At 39.0% G+C, this 16,455-nt stretch overlaps 2 protein-coding genes across 4 annotated transcripts in view; both read right to left on the minus strand.

The window, feature by feature from the left end:
* Positions 1–874: 874 nt before the first annotated feature.
* Positions 875–2,361, minus strand: LOC142379397 (putative pancreatic secretory proteinase inhibitor). Its single transcript, XM_075464549.1, has 4 exons — positions 2,289–2,361; positions 1,855–1,886; positions 1,553–1,665; positions 875–1,039 (listed from the first exon to the last, which is right to left on the minus strand). The coding sequence occupies exons 1-4, from the start codon at positions 2,338–2,340 to the stop codon at positions 994–996; spliced, it is 243 nt and encodes an 80-aa protein (XP_075320664.1). The 5' UTR covers positions 2,341–2,361; the 3' UTR covers positions 875–993.
* A 4,585-nt stretch (positions 2,362–6,946) lies between these two features.
* The window catches only part of LOC142378895 (phospholipid-transporting ATPase ABCA1-like), a 35,999-nt gene continuing 26,490 nt past the window's right edge, over positions 6,947–16,455 (minus strand). For 2 of the 3 annotated variants that reach the window (XM_075463873.1, XM_075463872.1), the window contains exons 26-49: positions 16,353–16,404; positions 16,035–16,148; positions 15,601–15,749; positions 15,323–15,447; positions 14,745–14,843; positions 14,422–14,611; positions 14,215–14,309; positions 14,093–14,125; positions 13,870–13,975; positions 13,564–13,638; positions 12,935–13,104; positions 12,645–12,822; positions 12,402–12,517; positions 12,152–12,296; positions 11,940–12,063; positions 11,699–11,828; positions 11,327–11,510; positions 11,130–11,236; positions 10,863–11,004; positions 10,530–10,664; positions 10,300–10,403; positions 10,072–10,164; positions 9,561–9,804; positions 6,947–9,466 (exon numbers count right to left, since the gene is read on the minus strand). In XM_075463873.1, the coding sequence (XP_075319988.1) occupies positions 9,323–9,466; positions 9,561–9,804; positions 10,072–10,164; positions 10,300–10,403; positions 10,530–10,664; positions 10,863–11,004; positions 11,130–11,236; positions 11,327–11,510; positions 11,699–11,828; positions 11,940–12,063; positions 12,152–12,296; positions 12,402–12,517; positions 12,645–12,822; positions 12,935–13,104; positions 13,564–13,638; positions 13,870–13,975; positions 14,093–14,125; positions 14,215–14,309; positions 14,422–14,611; positions 14,745–14,843; positions 15,323–15,447; positions 15,601–15,749; positions 16,035–16,148; positions 16,353–16,404 (3,054 nt within the window). In that variant the 3' untranslated portion in view covers positions 6,947–9,322. The remainder of the gene's footprint in view (positions 9,467–9,560; positions 9,805–10,071; positions 10,165–10,299; positions 10,404–10,529; positions 10,665–10,862; positions 11,005–11,129; positions 11,237–11,326; positions 11,511–11,698; positions 11,829–11,939; positions 12,064–12,151; positions 12,297–12,401; positions 12,518–12,644; positions 12,823–12,934; positions 13,105–13,563; positions 13,639–13,869; positions 13,976–14,092; positions 14,126–14,214; positions 14,310–14,421; positions 14,612–14,744; positions 14,844–15,322; positions 15,448–15,600; positions 15,750–16,034; positions 16,149–16,352; positions 16,405–16,455) is intronic. The other variant, XM_075463874.1, reaches the window with a different exon arrangement.

Raw genomic sequence — 16,455 nt, forward strand, 5'->3', positions numbered from 1 at the left:
TCAAATGATATAGCACAAAAATTTGAATTAAACGATGAAAAATGTCTTTTTAAATGGTTTTTACTTTCAAATGAGATGCATTCTTAACTGTTCAGGCTACTGGGGATTGTTGAGACTATAACATGAGTTTTTAAATAAATGTTGTTACAATTTTAAACAAAACTCTCTTGTTTTCATTACTTTCCACTATCGTACAGTGTTGCCGTATGGCAACGAATCCTAAAAACTACTAAAAAAATAATATTTTCTGAAAATGTCTCTTGATTATGTTTACTTGGTCTATTTTAAGACAAAAAAACACCCAAAACTTTTTTTTTTTAACAACTGGGATCACAATGCGTACCATAGAGGGTTAAGAGCAATATGTTTCTTTTTATTTATTGAGGTTAAGGTAGGAGAACATGTGAGGGCCTATATGTTTTATATTTCATGGTATTATTTTTAGGAGTTGTAAACTAAATGGTAGCTCAGTTAATTGACTGAATAAGAATGTATTAATGCAGTGGTCCACTGAACTCAAGATTATTCTTTATGAAGAATTGGAAAATGTGTGTTTTATTTGGAAACAAGAGGGTTATGCTGTAACTAGCCTATATGTATTTTGGTTTCTGATATTATGGCTGTTGTACTGCTAACTGACAATTGAATATGGAAAAACAAAATACAGAAAAGGGATAAAAGAGAAAAGGAGAGAGATATTTTGCAAATTGATAAATAAATTCTACTGAGCGAAGCTGCACTGAACAGAAGCGAACTGTCGCCTGTCTCATTCTTTCTCCTGTTTTACAGGAACCTTATCTGTGTACAGGTATTCTGTCTGGGACCTGTTACATAAACAAGGAGCAAGGCAAGACAATCTTCTGAGATAACACACTGATGATTGAACTTTTTTATTCATGGCAATGAATTTGGAGCAGCTGATGTCATTCTTTGAGATCTTTTTTGACTTGATCACGATTAGCCGCTTTGCGATGACGTCACCAGCCATGCGCATCAGCAGCTTTCCTCTTTCATGATCAAAATGTCCTTCTTCGTTTTTCTGCGGAGAAAACATGACATGATATGGTCTTGATTTAGTTTGTCAGCTGAGACTTAGTTCAACTTTGTGTCATTGTAAGTAAATAAAGAGCAAGGCAAGACATTCTTCTGAGATATCAGGCATCAAATTTGACAAATTTGTCATAGGGTGTGTGGGGGAGCTGGACATAAAGTGATAAAAGTGATAGATGTCATTTGTATTTAAAGATAGAGAAAATCATCACTTTGAAAGTGGGTCAAGAGGTTTCAAAATCAGCTACCCACTGACAAAATAAATGTCCAGTCATCATCTCTCTCGCATTTTCAAAGGCTAAAAGAAGAATCACTAATAACCTCTTACTTGTTTTTATAGAAATAACTGGAAAGCTGGGAATCATTTAAATCAATTACCAAGCTTTAAATTGTTTCACCACCAGAGAACGACATAAGCGCTTTATTCTCTATAAAAATCAAATGGGATTGTGTTGAAGTAATGTGTGAATGCTGTGAGTGTGGAGCAGCTGTGTGTACTCACTGTCTCTCGACACAGAGAGCACACTCGTTGGCGTAAGTGTTTCCATCGCTGCCACACAGAGGGGCAAGATTCAAAGGGCATGCCAAAATCGCCTCTGTGTCAGGACACGAGGGCTGCCAAAAAATATAAAAGTTAGAATCTGACATTAAATTCTAATAGATTTTGACACGACTTTAAAGATCAGTAAACAAGAGAGATTATCTTTCTATTTGTTGTTCTGCACACGCACACAGCACAACACAAACATACTTTCCCATATATACCTGTGAACACAAAAGTTTCTAGTAATAAATCAATGTTACCTTTCTCATGAGTCCAGACTTGTCCGCAGCATCTTTAAAACAAACACTTTTTAAAATGAAGAATAAAATAACCTCCCAGCTAATACAGACTAAATATAACAGGCTTACTGAAACAAATGACATGAAAGGAGGTTGGAAATAGAAAAAGGCAACTAATGAATATAATACTAGAATATTTTAGTACAGTATCTATGAAAGCATGTCATCAAGTGTTTCGTATCTTACATTTAAAATTTAGATCATTATCATTATTATGTCTCTGTGACATGAAAATAAAAGTTTATGGTGATAAGTGTCAAAGACGTTGCACAGAAATAGTTCTAATTCTAAAAAGAAAGAGTTAAACCGTCTTTTATCATTTAAATATGACAGAGTTCAGACCATCATACTTCAAAAAGTAGCGTGTTTCTTTTCAAAAGTATTTAAATATTTACCTGCAATGACAAAGATGAGCAGTAGTCCCAGAAAAACAGCTTTCCCAGCCATGATGTTGGTGGATGAATAACTCAGAATGACAGATAGCAGTGGGTGTTGCTCTGTTTTACAGGTACTTTTATTGCTTGTGGGCGTATGTGTGTGGGAACACAGCAGATGAAAACAGACACACAACCCCTTGCAAGATCTAGAAATGAAGTCATCAACACACATTACTCACACAAACAAACATGATGTGAACATATTTTTTGTTTAATCAGTAGCTGCAAACTTCCATGTGACCAGCCCACATTTGCTTTTTTTTTAGGGCTGGGAAAAGATTCAAATTTTCAATCTAATTAATCACATGATTTCCTTGATTAATCACGATTAATCGCATTTGTACGCAAAATCCAAAAATGAATTCAAAAGTAGTGTATAGCTTTTAGCATTTAGTTTTATTTTAAATGTGCTGCCATATGAATGAAAGTGCCATAACATTTGTTGTGCAAACACACTTTTAACATCAGCATTTTTATGTATTTTTTCTGTAGAAGCCTCGCTCCACTGTCTGTTTCCTTGAATGACTTGCTGGTATCAATTGTGTGCTTTGTCTTTAGGTGATATTTTAGACTGGAACTACTACGGTGATAAGACAATTCAACTTGGCAGTGTTTACAGATGACTTTGGTTCTGTCGACTCCGCCGTCTGGAAGAACTTTAAAATGAAAATGGCCGAGTAAAAGTTCCGTACCCTTCTCCATGTTTGGTGGATCCGCCAATTACTTTCTTTTCCGGTTCTGCAGCAGACAGCAGCAGACTTTTACAAAATAAAAGCCTGTGAGCAACAGAGTTTTACAATAATAAAATAAATACTAAAACAGGGGTGGTCCGTGGTGTAGTGGGTTGAGCAGGCGCCCCATGTACAAGAGGCTACAGTCCTCGCTGCAGCTGGCCCCGGTTCGAGTTCCGCATCGGACAGCCCTTTGCTGCATGTTGTTCCCCCTCTCTCTGCTTCCTTTCTCTCTAAACTTTCCTGTCCATTAAAGGCACAAAAGCCCTCGCATTTATTTATTTTTTCATTAAAAAAAATAAAAAAATAAAACGTGCGTTAATGCGCGATAAAATATTTATCGACGTTAAATAATTAATGCGTTGACGCAATAATAACGAGTTAATTCGCCCAGCCCTACTTTTTTTTTTTATATCCAGCACACAACCAAAACAAAAAAGCAAGGATAACCAAATCTGGAGTCTTTTTTTTTTTTTTCAAAATGTATGAATCTTTATTAATGTAAAGAGTAACTATGCACAATGGGTAACAGACAGAAACAGCTTTAATACTTAAAAATGTAAACAAATAATAATATTGAGCACAAGAAGAGAAATTCCACCTTAAAACATCCCTTCACGTCTCTTTATGTCTCTATCGTCTCTGCTTTTCACCATTTCACATAAGCCTTTGCTCTTTATTTCACGTTAGGAACTAATCTTTTACTGCTCTTTTTTATCTCAATTATGTCAGCGTTCCAGTGCAGAGATTTGTTTTACATGTTTCACTTGCTCAACTCCCGGCTGGAGCCTTTCTGTGTGGAGTTTGCATGTTCTCCCAGTGTATGCGTGGGTTCTCTCCGGGTACTCCGGCTTCCTCCCACTGTCCAAAAACATGCATGTTAGGTTAACTGGTGTCTCTAAAATTGTCCTTAGGAGTGAGTGTGAGCGTGTCTCTGGTTGTTTGTCTGGTTTGTCTCTGTGTGGCCCTGTGATGGACTGGTGACCTGTCCAGGGTGTACCCCGCTTCTCGCCCGATGACAGCTGGGATAGGCTCCAGCCCCCCCGCGACCCGACCGACGGATTCAGCGGGTATAGAAAATGGATGGATGGATGTTTCACTTGCACATCTTTACTTCTGTATAGTGGAAACAAAAGGCTGTTAAGCCTATAAAGTGCTCAAATTCTTAAAAAGAAAAAAAAAAAAAAAGAATTTCCAAGGACAAGGATCAGATCCTCAGTTGGTACAAGTTTGTAGATCCCAGAGATAATAGAAACCCCTTCCAAGATTTGCACAAGACAGGGCACCTGTTATGATGATCTGCCATCAATTTCAACCCTGGACGTGATTTTATTTTTTGGACTATAAAGCATTACAAGCACAATTCTGGTGGACATGGTCATCTGGACCAACATTTGTGAAATGTATTCAAACTTGTAAAGAAAGTTCATTTCTGCATAAAATACAAATGATTTACAATTACTATCCCCTTCCATGTGTCTTGTTGTTAAGCTAAATAATTGCTTTCTTTTTTTACCACAAAAATCATTTTAACAAGCTATCTACCCTGACTTTTTGGTCAGTTGGTATATTACCCAAATGCATTACACCAAAGGTGTAATTAAGCTTTGATACAACAAACATTTGATCTCAACAGCTTTTACTTTGCTAATAGGACTCAATTACGGGACAATTCCAAAATATATGAAGTTACATTGTCCCCAGCAGTACCCAGACGCTGGTGTCGCATTCAGCAAAACTTTCTACTCTGATTATAAACCCATTTCAGTTTCTTCCTCTATATTTGTACTTTTATCAAAGTAATCCCTGAGTTGCACTTATCCACAAATATCTGCTTTATGTCAATTTTGAGCGTCAGTGAGATGGCAGTGTTTTTTCTGGCCTGTGTTAGTCAAGATTACACAATGACAAGTAATGCTTTTAAAATCAGTTAATTGACATTAAATCCACCCTTCAGTTTTGAGAGAAAGGTGAACCAGATGTCCACTTTCCAGCTGGACAACTTGTCTTCATGAGTAATCTTGCTGAGTTCATTTCCCAGTACAGATAGGAGAGAGAGATCCAGCTAACTACATTAGCTTTTTAAACCACACTTTTAAAGACTGATCACAAACACACTGATGATTGAACTTTTTTATTCATGGCAATGAATTTGGAGCAGCTGATGTCATTCTTTGAGATCATTTTTGACTTGATCACGATTAGCCTCTTTGCGATGACGTCACCAGCCATGCGCGTCAGCAGCTTTCCTCTTTCATGATCAAAATGTCCTTCTTCGTTTTTCTGCGGAGAAAACATGACATGATATGGTCTTGATTTAGTTTGTCAGCTGAGACTTAGTTCAACTTTGTGTCATTGTAAGTAAACAAAGAGCAAGGCAAGACATTCTTCTGAGATATCAGGCATCAAATTTGACAAATTTGTCATAGGGTGTGTGGGGGAGCTGGACATAAAGTGATAAAAGTGATGGATGTCATTTGTATTTAGAGACAGAGAAAATCGTCACTTTGAAAGTGGGTCAAGAGGTTTCAAAATCAGCTACTCACTGACAAAATAAATGTCCAGTCATCATCTCTCTCGCATTTTCAAAGGCTAAAAGAAGAATCACTAATAACCTCTTACTTGTTTTTATAGAAATAACTGGAAAGCTGGGAATCATTTAAATCAATTACCAAGCTTTAAATTGTTTCACCACCAGAGAACGACATAAGCGCTTTATTCTCTATAAAAATCAAATGGGATTGTGTTGAAGTAATGTGTGAATGCTGTGAGTGTGGAGCAGCTGTGTGTACTCACTGTCTCTCGACACAGAGAACACACTCGTTGCCGTAAGTGTTTCCATCGCTGCCACACACAGGGTCATAATTCTTAGGGCATGCCAAAATCGCCTCTGTGTCAGGACACGAGGGCTGCCAAAAAATATAAAAGTTAGAATCTGATATAAAAATCTAATAGATTTTGATACGACTTTAAAGATCAGTAAACAAGAGAGATTATCTTTCTATTTGTTGTTCTGCACACGCACACAGCACAACACAAACATACTTTCCCATATATACCTGTGAACACAAAAGTTTCTAGTAATAAATCAATGTTACCTTTCTCATGAGTCCAGACTTGTCCGCAGCATCTTTAAAACAAACACTTTTTAAAATGAAGAATAAAATAACCTCCCAGCTAATACAGACTAAATATAACAGGCTTACTGAAACAAATGACATGAAAGGAGGTTGGAAATAGAAAAAGGCAACTAATGAATATAATACTAGAACATTTTAGTACAGTATCTATAAAAGCATGTCATCAAGTGTTTCGTATCTTACATTTAAAATTTAGATCATTATCATTATTGTCTCATGACATGAAAATAAAAGTTTATGGTGATAAGTGTCAAAGACGTTGCACAGAAATAGTTCTAATTCTAAAAAGAAAGAGTTAAACCGTCTTTTATCATTTAAATATGACAGAGTTCAGACCATCATACTTCAAAAAGTAGCGTGTTTCTTTTCAAAAGTATTTAAATCTTTACCTGCAATGACACAGATGAGCAGTAGTCCCAGAAAAACAGCTTTCCCAGCCATGATGTTGGTGGATGAATAACTCAGAATGACAGATAGCAGTGGGTGTTGCTCTGTTTTACAGGTACTTTTATTGCTTGTGGGCGTATGTGTGTGGGAACACAGCAGATGAAAACAGACACACAACCCCTTGCAAACTCTAGAAACGTAGTCCTCAACACACATTACTCACACAAACAAACATGATGTGAACATATTTTTTGTTTAATCAGTAGCTGCAAACTTCCATGTGACCAGCCCACATTTGCTTTTTTTATATCCAGCACACAACCAAAACAAATAAGCAAGGATAACCAAATCAGGAGTCTTTTTTTTTCAAAATGTATGAATCTTTATTAATGTAAAGAGTAACTATGCACAATGGGTAACAGACACAAACAGCTTTAATACTTAAAAATGTAAACAAATAATAATATTGAGCACAAGAAGAGAAATTCCACCTCAAAACTGCCCTTCACGTCTCTTTATGTCTCTATCATCTCTGCTTTTCACCATTTCACATTAGCCTTTGCTCTTTATTTCACGTTAGGAACTAATCTTTTACTGCTCTTTTTTTATCTCAATTATGTCAGCGTTCCAGTGCAGAGATTTGTTTTACATGTTTCACTTGCACATCTTTATTTCTGTATAGTGGAAACAAAAGGCTGTTAAGCCTATAAAGTGCTCAAATTCTTAAAAAGAAAAAAAAGAGTTTCGAAGGACATGGATCAGATCCTCAGTTGGTACAAGTTTGTAGATCCCAGAGATAATAGAAACCCCTTCCAAGATTTGGACAAGACAGGGCACCTGTTATGATGATCTGCCATCAATTTCAACCCTGGATGTGATTTTATTTTTTGGACTATAAAGCATTACAAGCACAATTCTGGTGGACATGGTCCTCATGTTCAGTCTGGCAGATTGACGAGCTCTTAAAAACAGTTGTTGGAAATATCTCATCCTCTACGTTTGTCTTCGGTGTGGCAGTTTAAGAATGTGGACAGACAAGATTGGAATTTGGCAACAACTCTTCAAGACAGGATGAAATTGCAGTCAGGTTAGGACTGAATGAGAGAACGCACCAGTCATCAGGTGTCTGAGCAGCTCACAATGAGAATCTTTAAAACTTAGCTGATGGATGATTCAAAGGACAAGTTTAACTTTACAAAACATTTTTCTCCTAAAGATTATGCTGGTTGATCAAAGATACATGTTCAGCTCCATTTGGCACAGATACCGTTAGTTCACTCCACTGTTAATGTCACAAAATTGCTACTGTACATAATATCCACATTGGCTCAGGTCTGAATTCTCCAATCATGCCCTCACAAAGGCATTTTTCCAAGATTGATTTATAATGTACACATAACCAGATTATGATTTTCTTTCCTGTTCAACATCATTTTGGTTTCAACTCCACAAATACACACGTGCCAGTAATCTGACAGCAATGAAGCAGATTCGGTCCTCTCCATCCCCTCAAATGCAGATCTGGTAGCATGCTTTAGTACACACACTAAGAACTGTAAGCACTGATAGTCCAAGGTGTGTGGCTCAGTAGAAAGCATGCAGTATACAGTATATTTTCCATTTTACTTTCAAAAACAAGTCCTCTTGTGTTCACTCTCATCAATTCCATCTAAAGAGGGCATGATGAATACAAACAAGCCAGCACGGCAGACCGCACATCTCAAACAGACATCAAGGAATCACTATTATTTTTTTGTGTGCGTTTTGAGTTTTTTCTACATTACAAAAATAAGTGTTTGGTGTGCTTTGATGCATGTGGATATTGGTCTAATACATTCCTTGGCAGCCTACATACATTGTTTTTTATGGAGTGGCCAAATTTTGTCTCTCCACTAGTTTAGGCACTGAGCTGGTCAATGTTAAGGACACCAAAAACAACGAATACAAAAGACAACTTTGTTACGCGAAAACAAGGAGAGGACTCTGAAGAAGAAATGTTTATCTCACGTGAATTTACTAAAAATTAAGAAATTGAAGATTGCACATTTGTGACTAAAACTGAATTGTAATTTGTTTTTTTTTTTAACATTATTTTTTATTATAAAACAACTGCGCTTGGTAACGAAGAGAATTGGAGGTTTGACCTGAATAAAAAAGTAGTCCATCTTTTAACAGCTGGCAGTGAATGATCCAAATGACTTTGCTTTACGTTGTCATGAACTCTACTGAGTAGCATATTCACGGTCCCACCGACTACTGCTTACTACCTTGAGGAACTGGGATGAAAATCTCACAATATCTCCATCCGTCATCCCACTATGTGTCCTTTTCACCTTGTAAGTAGCCAGACTTTCCAGTCGAACATTAAGATCCTGTCATTACTTCAAGTGTCTTCTTTCTTCCAGTCCACCTCGTGAAGGAGAAGCACCAGTCTCCAACCCTCACAGGACTATCTTCTCATCTTAAATACATCTATATATACGTCACTTGCATTGATTTGCATTGAGTTTTTCTTGTTTCAGTGTCTGTCATGATACCTGCAGTCTTTGCCTTAGAAAGAGGCTGTGCGCTGAGGTGCAGGCTCACTGAGAAATGAAAACAATTAAAAAATACTAAAAAGTAGAAATAAAAAATGAACATAGTTCGTCTCCCCCTCAGATTTGTGGTCCACATTTCTGAAGCTGTGGGAAGGTTGGGTGAAGCATAGGAGCTCCCACTGGTAAATGTTGTGGAATCACACACAGCTCTCCCTGGTCTTGTTGTCCACGAGGAAAGTGTTAAGCTGGGAAAAGTCCACTACAACAGCATCCCGCTTGCTCAGATGGAGGTCTTTCAAATGGTCCTCATCACTTTGGTCCTTGGCAAAATTTACAAACACCTGCAGTGAGGAGAGATGAGGAAAACAAGTTAGACTTTGCTTAAATTACTGTCACAGCCTCGTTATGAACAGAGTATTAGGTAGGCTTGCTTACTTGGTCTAAAGTGGTCTGAGAGACAGAGTAGTCCTCTATGCTGAGTGCCTCTTTGTTCTTTGAGAGCAGAGAGAAGATGCGGGCAAGGGAGGTGTGGGACGAGGGAAGCTGGTACTGAAGCATGTTGCGATGCTTCTCCTTCAGAGTGCTCCCCGGCAGCTCCCGTTCAATGAACTCCACCACCGGCCGAAGGTCTTGGTCTGGCCCCGCCACTCGCAGGATGATGGTGTAGCCATCACCAAACCTGTTAACATCAAACACACACAAAAATGAATTGATATATAGAAATAACTTTTCGTTTTGGAACAACTGAAGATCCCAGGTCCGTTACTGTATATTTGCTGCACATACATTTTTGCTACCACAAATGAAAGCATCGCAGATTGTTTTTACAATTTGACAATTAGGCAACACTGCAAACAAGAGTTTATAGACAACATTTAAAACTGAACTAGAAGAGTAAAGATGTCCGAGTTTGTGAGTTGTGTGATATTCTGTTGTGTGTGCTCACCTGTTTTTGAGGTGTTGCACACTGCCCAGACAGCGGAACCTGCCGTTAACCATGATGGCCATCCTGGTGCACAGTGCTTCACATTCCTCCATACTGCAAAGAGTACATGAGGAAAAGGTATTTTACATCGGGCAAATACAGAATATAGAGATATAGTTTCAATCTATTGGCAGGAAAACAAATGATATGTTTATGCAGTATATAGTTTAGTTAAATGCCCGGTCTAACCTGTGGGAGGTCAGGACTACAGATCGTCCCTCTTTGATGATGCTCAAGATGGCATTCCAGAGGGCACGCCGCGCCTTCGGGTCCATGCCTGTTGTTGGTTCATCCTGTTAATAGATAAAAGGCACTCAGCTGCTGCTACAGAAAATTGCTCAACAAGCCAGTCAAGGTCCTGTTGAAATGTAATCCTCTGTCATGCTTTATGAAATGTTAATTGTTTTTTCCTTACTGACCAGAAACACAACAGGTGGTCCTCCGATGAGAGCAATGGCAGTTGATAGTTTCCTCATGTTCCCCCCGCTGTAGCTGCCAGCTGATTTGTCCACGTATTTGACCAAACCCAGTTTACGGATCCCCCACTCTGCCACCTAGTGGAGTGAATGAATTATCACAAGTGTCAGTCTTCTCCTTTTGAAGACTCAACAACCGAGAAAGTAATTCATTTATTTGTTGTGTCCATTTTATTCAAGTTTCATTCTTGCTTGTCTATCTTGTGTTTCAGCTAGACGTTACGAGATTAATTTACATGTAAAAGGCCAATATATAGTAGGTGTGTGCATACTGACCTCACAAACTTCTTTCTCAGGTACCCCTCTCAGGATAGCGTAGAACTCAAGGTGTTCTCTGCCAGTCAGCAGGTCATTGATGGCATCAAACTGAGGGCAGTAGCCCATGTTCTGATGCACCTCATCTATCTCAGTTGTAACACTGGAATGAGAGAAAGACCATAAGAGGGAGTTTTCAGTTTTACGGAAAGCAAAAATATAAATTGAACATAATTAGATAAGAATGAATCTTCATGTGGAGCTGTGATTTCTTCTCTTGTCTCTTACCTCTTGCCTGCCAAGGAGGCCTCACCACTGGTGACCACAGAGTCACCTGTCAGCATTTTGAAGGTGCTGGTCTTCCCTGCTCCATTCACCCCAAGCAAACCAAAACACTACAAGAAAAAAAGACAACAGATTTTATTAAGTCTCACACATTACATATGAATACACATTGTGGTATGGTGCAACAGTTTGATATGTACCTCTCCGGGAGGAATGCCAACGCACAGCCGGTCCACTGCTGGTTTCTGTTTCCGCTTGTAAATCTTGGTGAGCTGTCTGAGCTCCAGGATGTCGGACTGTCCCCCACCACTCAAGATCCTCTGTCGCTCTCTGGCCACATCCTCATCTTCCTCTCCAATAGGTTTCAGATGGCTGATAGATGATCTGAAGGGTGACATAGAGGAGATGTCACATTTCACACAGACTTACAGGAGGTTTTAGATATGAATCATTTTCCCAAATGTAAACTTAAGTATAAATTTCCCAACAGTTTTGAATACTGATGTCTTAGGAGTGCTATGATACGTGGAAAAAAATGCACTTGTGGCTGAGCAATTACACGTTTTACCAACCTGGCCTTGAAGCAGAAGCGGTACTGAATGAGGACAGTGATACAGAAGAAGATAACGCCCTCTATGGCCATTGCAAACAGGTTCTTTCCCACCATGTCCCAGGCTAGAGGAGATCGGAACCTGTTTTCACCTACAACAGAACAAACCTTCAGCACTCTCAAGTATCTTTTGTTTACATTGTCAAAACCATTCAAACCAAATGCATGACAGGTGGTAGTAATAAAGGATTGCCTGTACTGACCGAATCTCTCCAAGGCATCAGCCATTGCTTGATTCTTCACCATGTCGATCAATCCTCTACCCAGGCAGAAGTGAGGGAAGATGAGGAACACATTCTTCAAGATGTCATTGATACCACCAATCTCCTGGAAAAAAGAATCAAGCCATTGATAGGTCAATTTGCCAACAAAAACCTACCAGAGACACATTCTGCTGCTTCTATTGATTACTTACATTGCTTCCAAACAACTCCAGAACAAAGGTGGACACACTGCCATTTATTCCTATCAGTATGTTGACACTGGTTAGAACCACATAGGCAGTGCTGGGGATCTTAAAAAAGAAGGAGGCTGGGTACATCAGAGGGGTGATCGACCAGCTGGAAAAGGTCAAAATATAATTTCAGATGAGATAAGCTTTGATTAAGACAAAAAAATACACAGAGGAGTAGCCAAAAAAATATATAAGTGTTTGTCCAAATTACCCATAGAGAAGCAGCAACAGGGCCAAAACTGGCAGATTGGTGGAGGAGACATAGGCTTCTTGTTGGAAACACACAAATATAATGATAACCAGCGTGGCTGGAACAATGTAGTTACACTGCAAGACAGAGAGAGAAGGCGGGTGAGATGGAGGCTTCTGTAGGTTCTTTTCCCCTACATTTGTGGTTAAGATTATGATCAGAAACATTTAGGGTTTTTTTTGCACTGATTTTGAAATATCTTACCATATCCCAAACAAAGTTGGCCAGCCAGTAGAGGAGAGGTTGCACTCCACTAATGAATTGCAAATGTTTGGCCTTGTTCACCCTCTCTTGGATGAGGAAGACAACAAAGCTGGCAGGGACAAAGGACATGGCAAAGATCACGCAGATGGACACTAGTACGTCCACCGATGTCGTCATCCTGGGATCATGTGAGAAAAGGAGAGAAAACAATGAGAAAAGATGTATGCAAGAAAAGGTCAAAATGATACTTTAAATTCTGAATTTTCTCCCACATTGACTGTAATACTCACAATGCAACCTGCGATAACTGCTCCTTGGTCAGGTTCAGAGGGTGATTGTAGGCAGTTATGCCAAACTTTGCGGGGTCTTTTGCAGCCGGCAGACTGGCACGCAGGATGCCGTTGTTCATCACATTGAGAAAAGAACCAATACTGTGCCAGCCCTTGTTGTTAAACCAGATCTGGAAGAGAAACAGTTTTGAGATGTCAGTTTGTTACATTAGAGGACAAGCAGAGCAGTTTGGATGTAAATTAGAGGCTTGGAGATCAGTTGAGTGCCATAAAGTTCATAACAGAGTTCACGCCTACCTATTCTATCTATTCTGAATAGGTTTTCCACTCCTCTATGACTTATGACATTACATTTCTTTGGAAAGCACTTTTGCTTTAGTTGTTTCTGTGGTGGAATTGAGGCATAGTTAGTAGCTAAGCAGGTACGCACACCCTATATGTCTAAACTGTAAAAATACGAAAATGACAAATGGTTTGTACGGGTAGTCAATAAAGAGGTAAAAAAAATAGAGCAAAGAAGTGTGTCCGCAGTGTGGAGCTGAAGTTGTTAGATTAAAATGTGTGAAATGTGAGAAACCTATGATGGTGCAGATCCACATACTTTTGTGTCTGTGCGAGTGCATGCTAACCTTGACGTTATTCTTGGAGTCCAGTCCTTGGATAAAACTGGAGAGACTGCCGAAGAAACGATCTGATGCAGTTCCCTGGAGGATGGGTGTGGCAGAAAGGAGAGACACAGAGGAGAATAAGGAGAGAGTATTCTTTAGCACAGGGGTAAATGGACACTGTTCTGTTTTAGAGAAGTATACACATGCAAAGACCACGCATGTGTCTTTTAACCTTGACTAACTCAAACCACAGCTGGCATTTTCCTTTTGTAAAGGGTTACTGTGGATCACTTTATTGTGATAAAATCATGTGAAAAATTAGCTTACTCTTTCAAGTTGGAAGCGTCTCCTCAGTTGAGCAATTGCCACATCGATTTCATCTTTGTGGGACATAACCTGAGAACTCCTGGCACCCAACGAGAATCCACCGTATCTGTTATAGATAGAGTTCAGCCATTTTAATATCAGTGAAGGTCACAGCAGAGAGGCACTCAGATCAATATAATTTACAAGAAAATGAATTAAAGATGTATCACGTCTGATAACATACCTGAACTCATTCACCCAAATCTTGTTCTTCAGGCTGTAAGAATGGAAAACATGAGATTAAATTCTTATTGCTATGAGTGCGCAAAATCCATATGAAAAACACAATGTTAGAATGACTGTTACCTCTTGCCAATGATCTGAGCATAGGTTTTAACCAGATAGTCCGACACATTTCTGCCAGTCAAGTTCTGCAGAGTGTCTTTGTCACTGATCTTCATCTGGGTACAAGAACAAACAAATTAGTTAATCAATGAATATTTAGTTGAGGATACATTTAGTATACTGATGTCATAACTGGATTTTGGTTTAGATTTAGTTTTTGTCACAAACCTGTGGCGGTGGAAGTCCACCAGCCCCAGCGGGGCACTCAGGTAGCATTTTCTTGCGACCCCCACAGCTGCACTCACACAGGGGCGAGGGGTTCTCCATGGTCCAGTTTCCTCTGTCGAACATGTATCTCACACTTTGAGAGACTTCAGGCACGGACCACTCATCCTCAACTGCAGTACAGGGAGTGTCTCTGATGCCAAGAGAGAAAAGAGTTTCCATGTCTAAATACTACAATGGTGCTTTTGTTTTTCTAAGATTTTCTTATTGAATGCTAAATCTACCAAAGGCTTAAATGCTAGTTAACTTTTCCCCCAAACACTCACGGTATAGGCTCTCCTTTCATGCAACGTGTTCCAAAGCCCGGCTTTTCTATCAGAGCTCCCAGTAGTTTGTTGGTGTGAGGGTCTTCAGGTATGTCATTACTGCAAAGACACAGACAGCGCAGACAAGTGTCGTTTAATACAGTGTCTTGACATAGGAAACACACTTAAAACAAACAAATCGCCACAAAGACATGCAGTTTAAAAGTCAGTTAATAGTCACACTTATTCAAGTCTGATGTCATCACTCAAACTCACAGTTGTTTCTCAGCAGTTGCAACAACAGGTGTGTTCCAAGCCCTTAACGGCACTTTTACTCTGACTATGTTTAAAATGCTGTGGGCTTTGCCAAGGTTATGTAATCTGTTACATTTTTAATGTGCTGTGAACTTTGTTGACAGAAAAAGCACAGTTTACCAAAAATACATGGATGTTCGGTTTTTTTTCTCTGACTGGAGAGAGCAATCTTACAGTGGTTCATGTAAGTTTAAGAACTGCTCTGTCATCCAGACTGAGACAATAAAATGAAAAAAAACTGCTGGTAAATGCTCATTTTCTCGGCTAAGGCAGCGATATCTCACCTGATGAAGTTAAATTGTTCTCCGTACATGCTGGGATGGAGGGCAAGACTGGGGTACTTTCCGAATGGAGGAACAATCAGGCTGAACACAAGGGCAATACACACAAACACCGCTGGAAGAACAATCTGAAAAACATCAGCATGGCGATTTAATTAAAATCCAATTTGTCTTTTATTTCAACTTCTAAAAAAATGGACACAAATTAGAATCACTCCTTTATTGCAAGGAGATAAGTCTTAGAAAATCCTGCATGGTTCGTGTGAGTCAGGAACCCATACCTGAGCAAAGAAGCCTTTCCTGGAGCGGCGAGCATAGAGGAATCGTTTCCAAAGCAATGCAACAAATTGCTGTCGCTTCAGACTCCAGCCTTTGACCTGATATGAGCCTTTGCCATCTGTTCCACTGAGCCAATCAGTCTCACGAGATTCTGGAAACCACAAAATGAGAAAATTTGCAACATGATGAATGTGTGCCCAAATTCTGTAATAGTCCTAAGAAATAGCTAGTTATTACTCAAAGCTTTTGATTGCAAATTTGTAACAAGTGCAACCAAAAATTTGAGATGTTTCATTGGATTCAATGTGATGTTTCTAAACATTTAACTATTTTTGAAATAGAAATTATGCCACACATCCAGACTAAAAGATCCTAAGAATGACAGCAACAAGATAATTGCTATCATTGCACTGCATGGCTGGTAGTGCAGTTCTACCTGGATCACCTTCAGAATCATTGAAGTCATAGTCATCCTCTGTGAAGGGCTTTAGGCAGCTCTGGTGGTCTCCAAATGCATGACGTCGACGAGTTCTGGTTGGCACGACTCCATCTGCAGCAATAGGAGAGTTGACATTTAAATAGTTCATTTAAACTATCTTAGTTTCAAGTATGAAGATTGTATTCCTCTATGTTGCTTGTGGTCATTCATTCAAGACGGTCTCATCTTAACGACATATAAGCTATAAATTGGTATTTTAACAAATGCACACAAATGAACACTATTAGTAGGGTCTTAGTGAGTCATAAATATTACCTGAAAGCTCAACAGAATCCACTCCACTGTCTTCTGCCACTTTCAGGAAAATCTGCAGCGTAAGAAAAAAGATGATCAAAATAAAGGCTTCAATGGAATCAGA

Source organism: Odontesthes bonariensis, chromosome 4 (assembly GCF_027942865.1).
Source record: "Odontesthes bonariensis isolate fOdoBon6 chromosome 4, fOdoBon6.hap1, whole genome shotgun sequence".
NCBI classification, from domain to species: Eukaryota; Metazoa; Chordata; class Actinopteri; order Atheriniformes; family Atherinopsidae; genus Odontesthes; species Odontesthes bonariensis.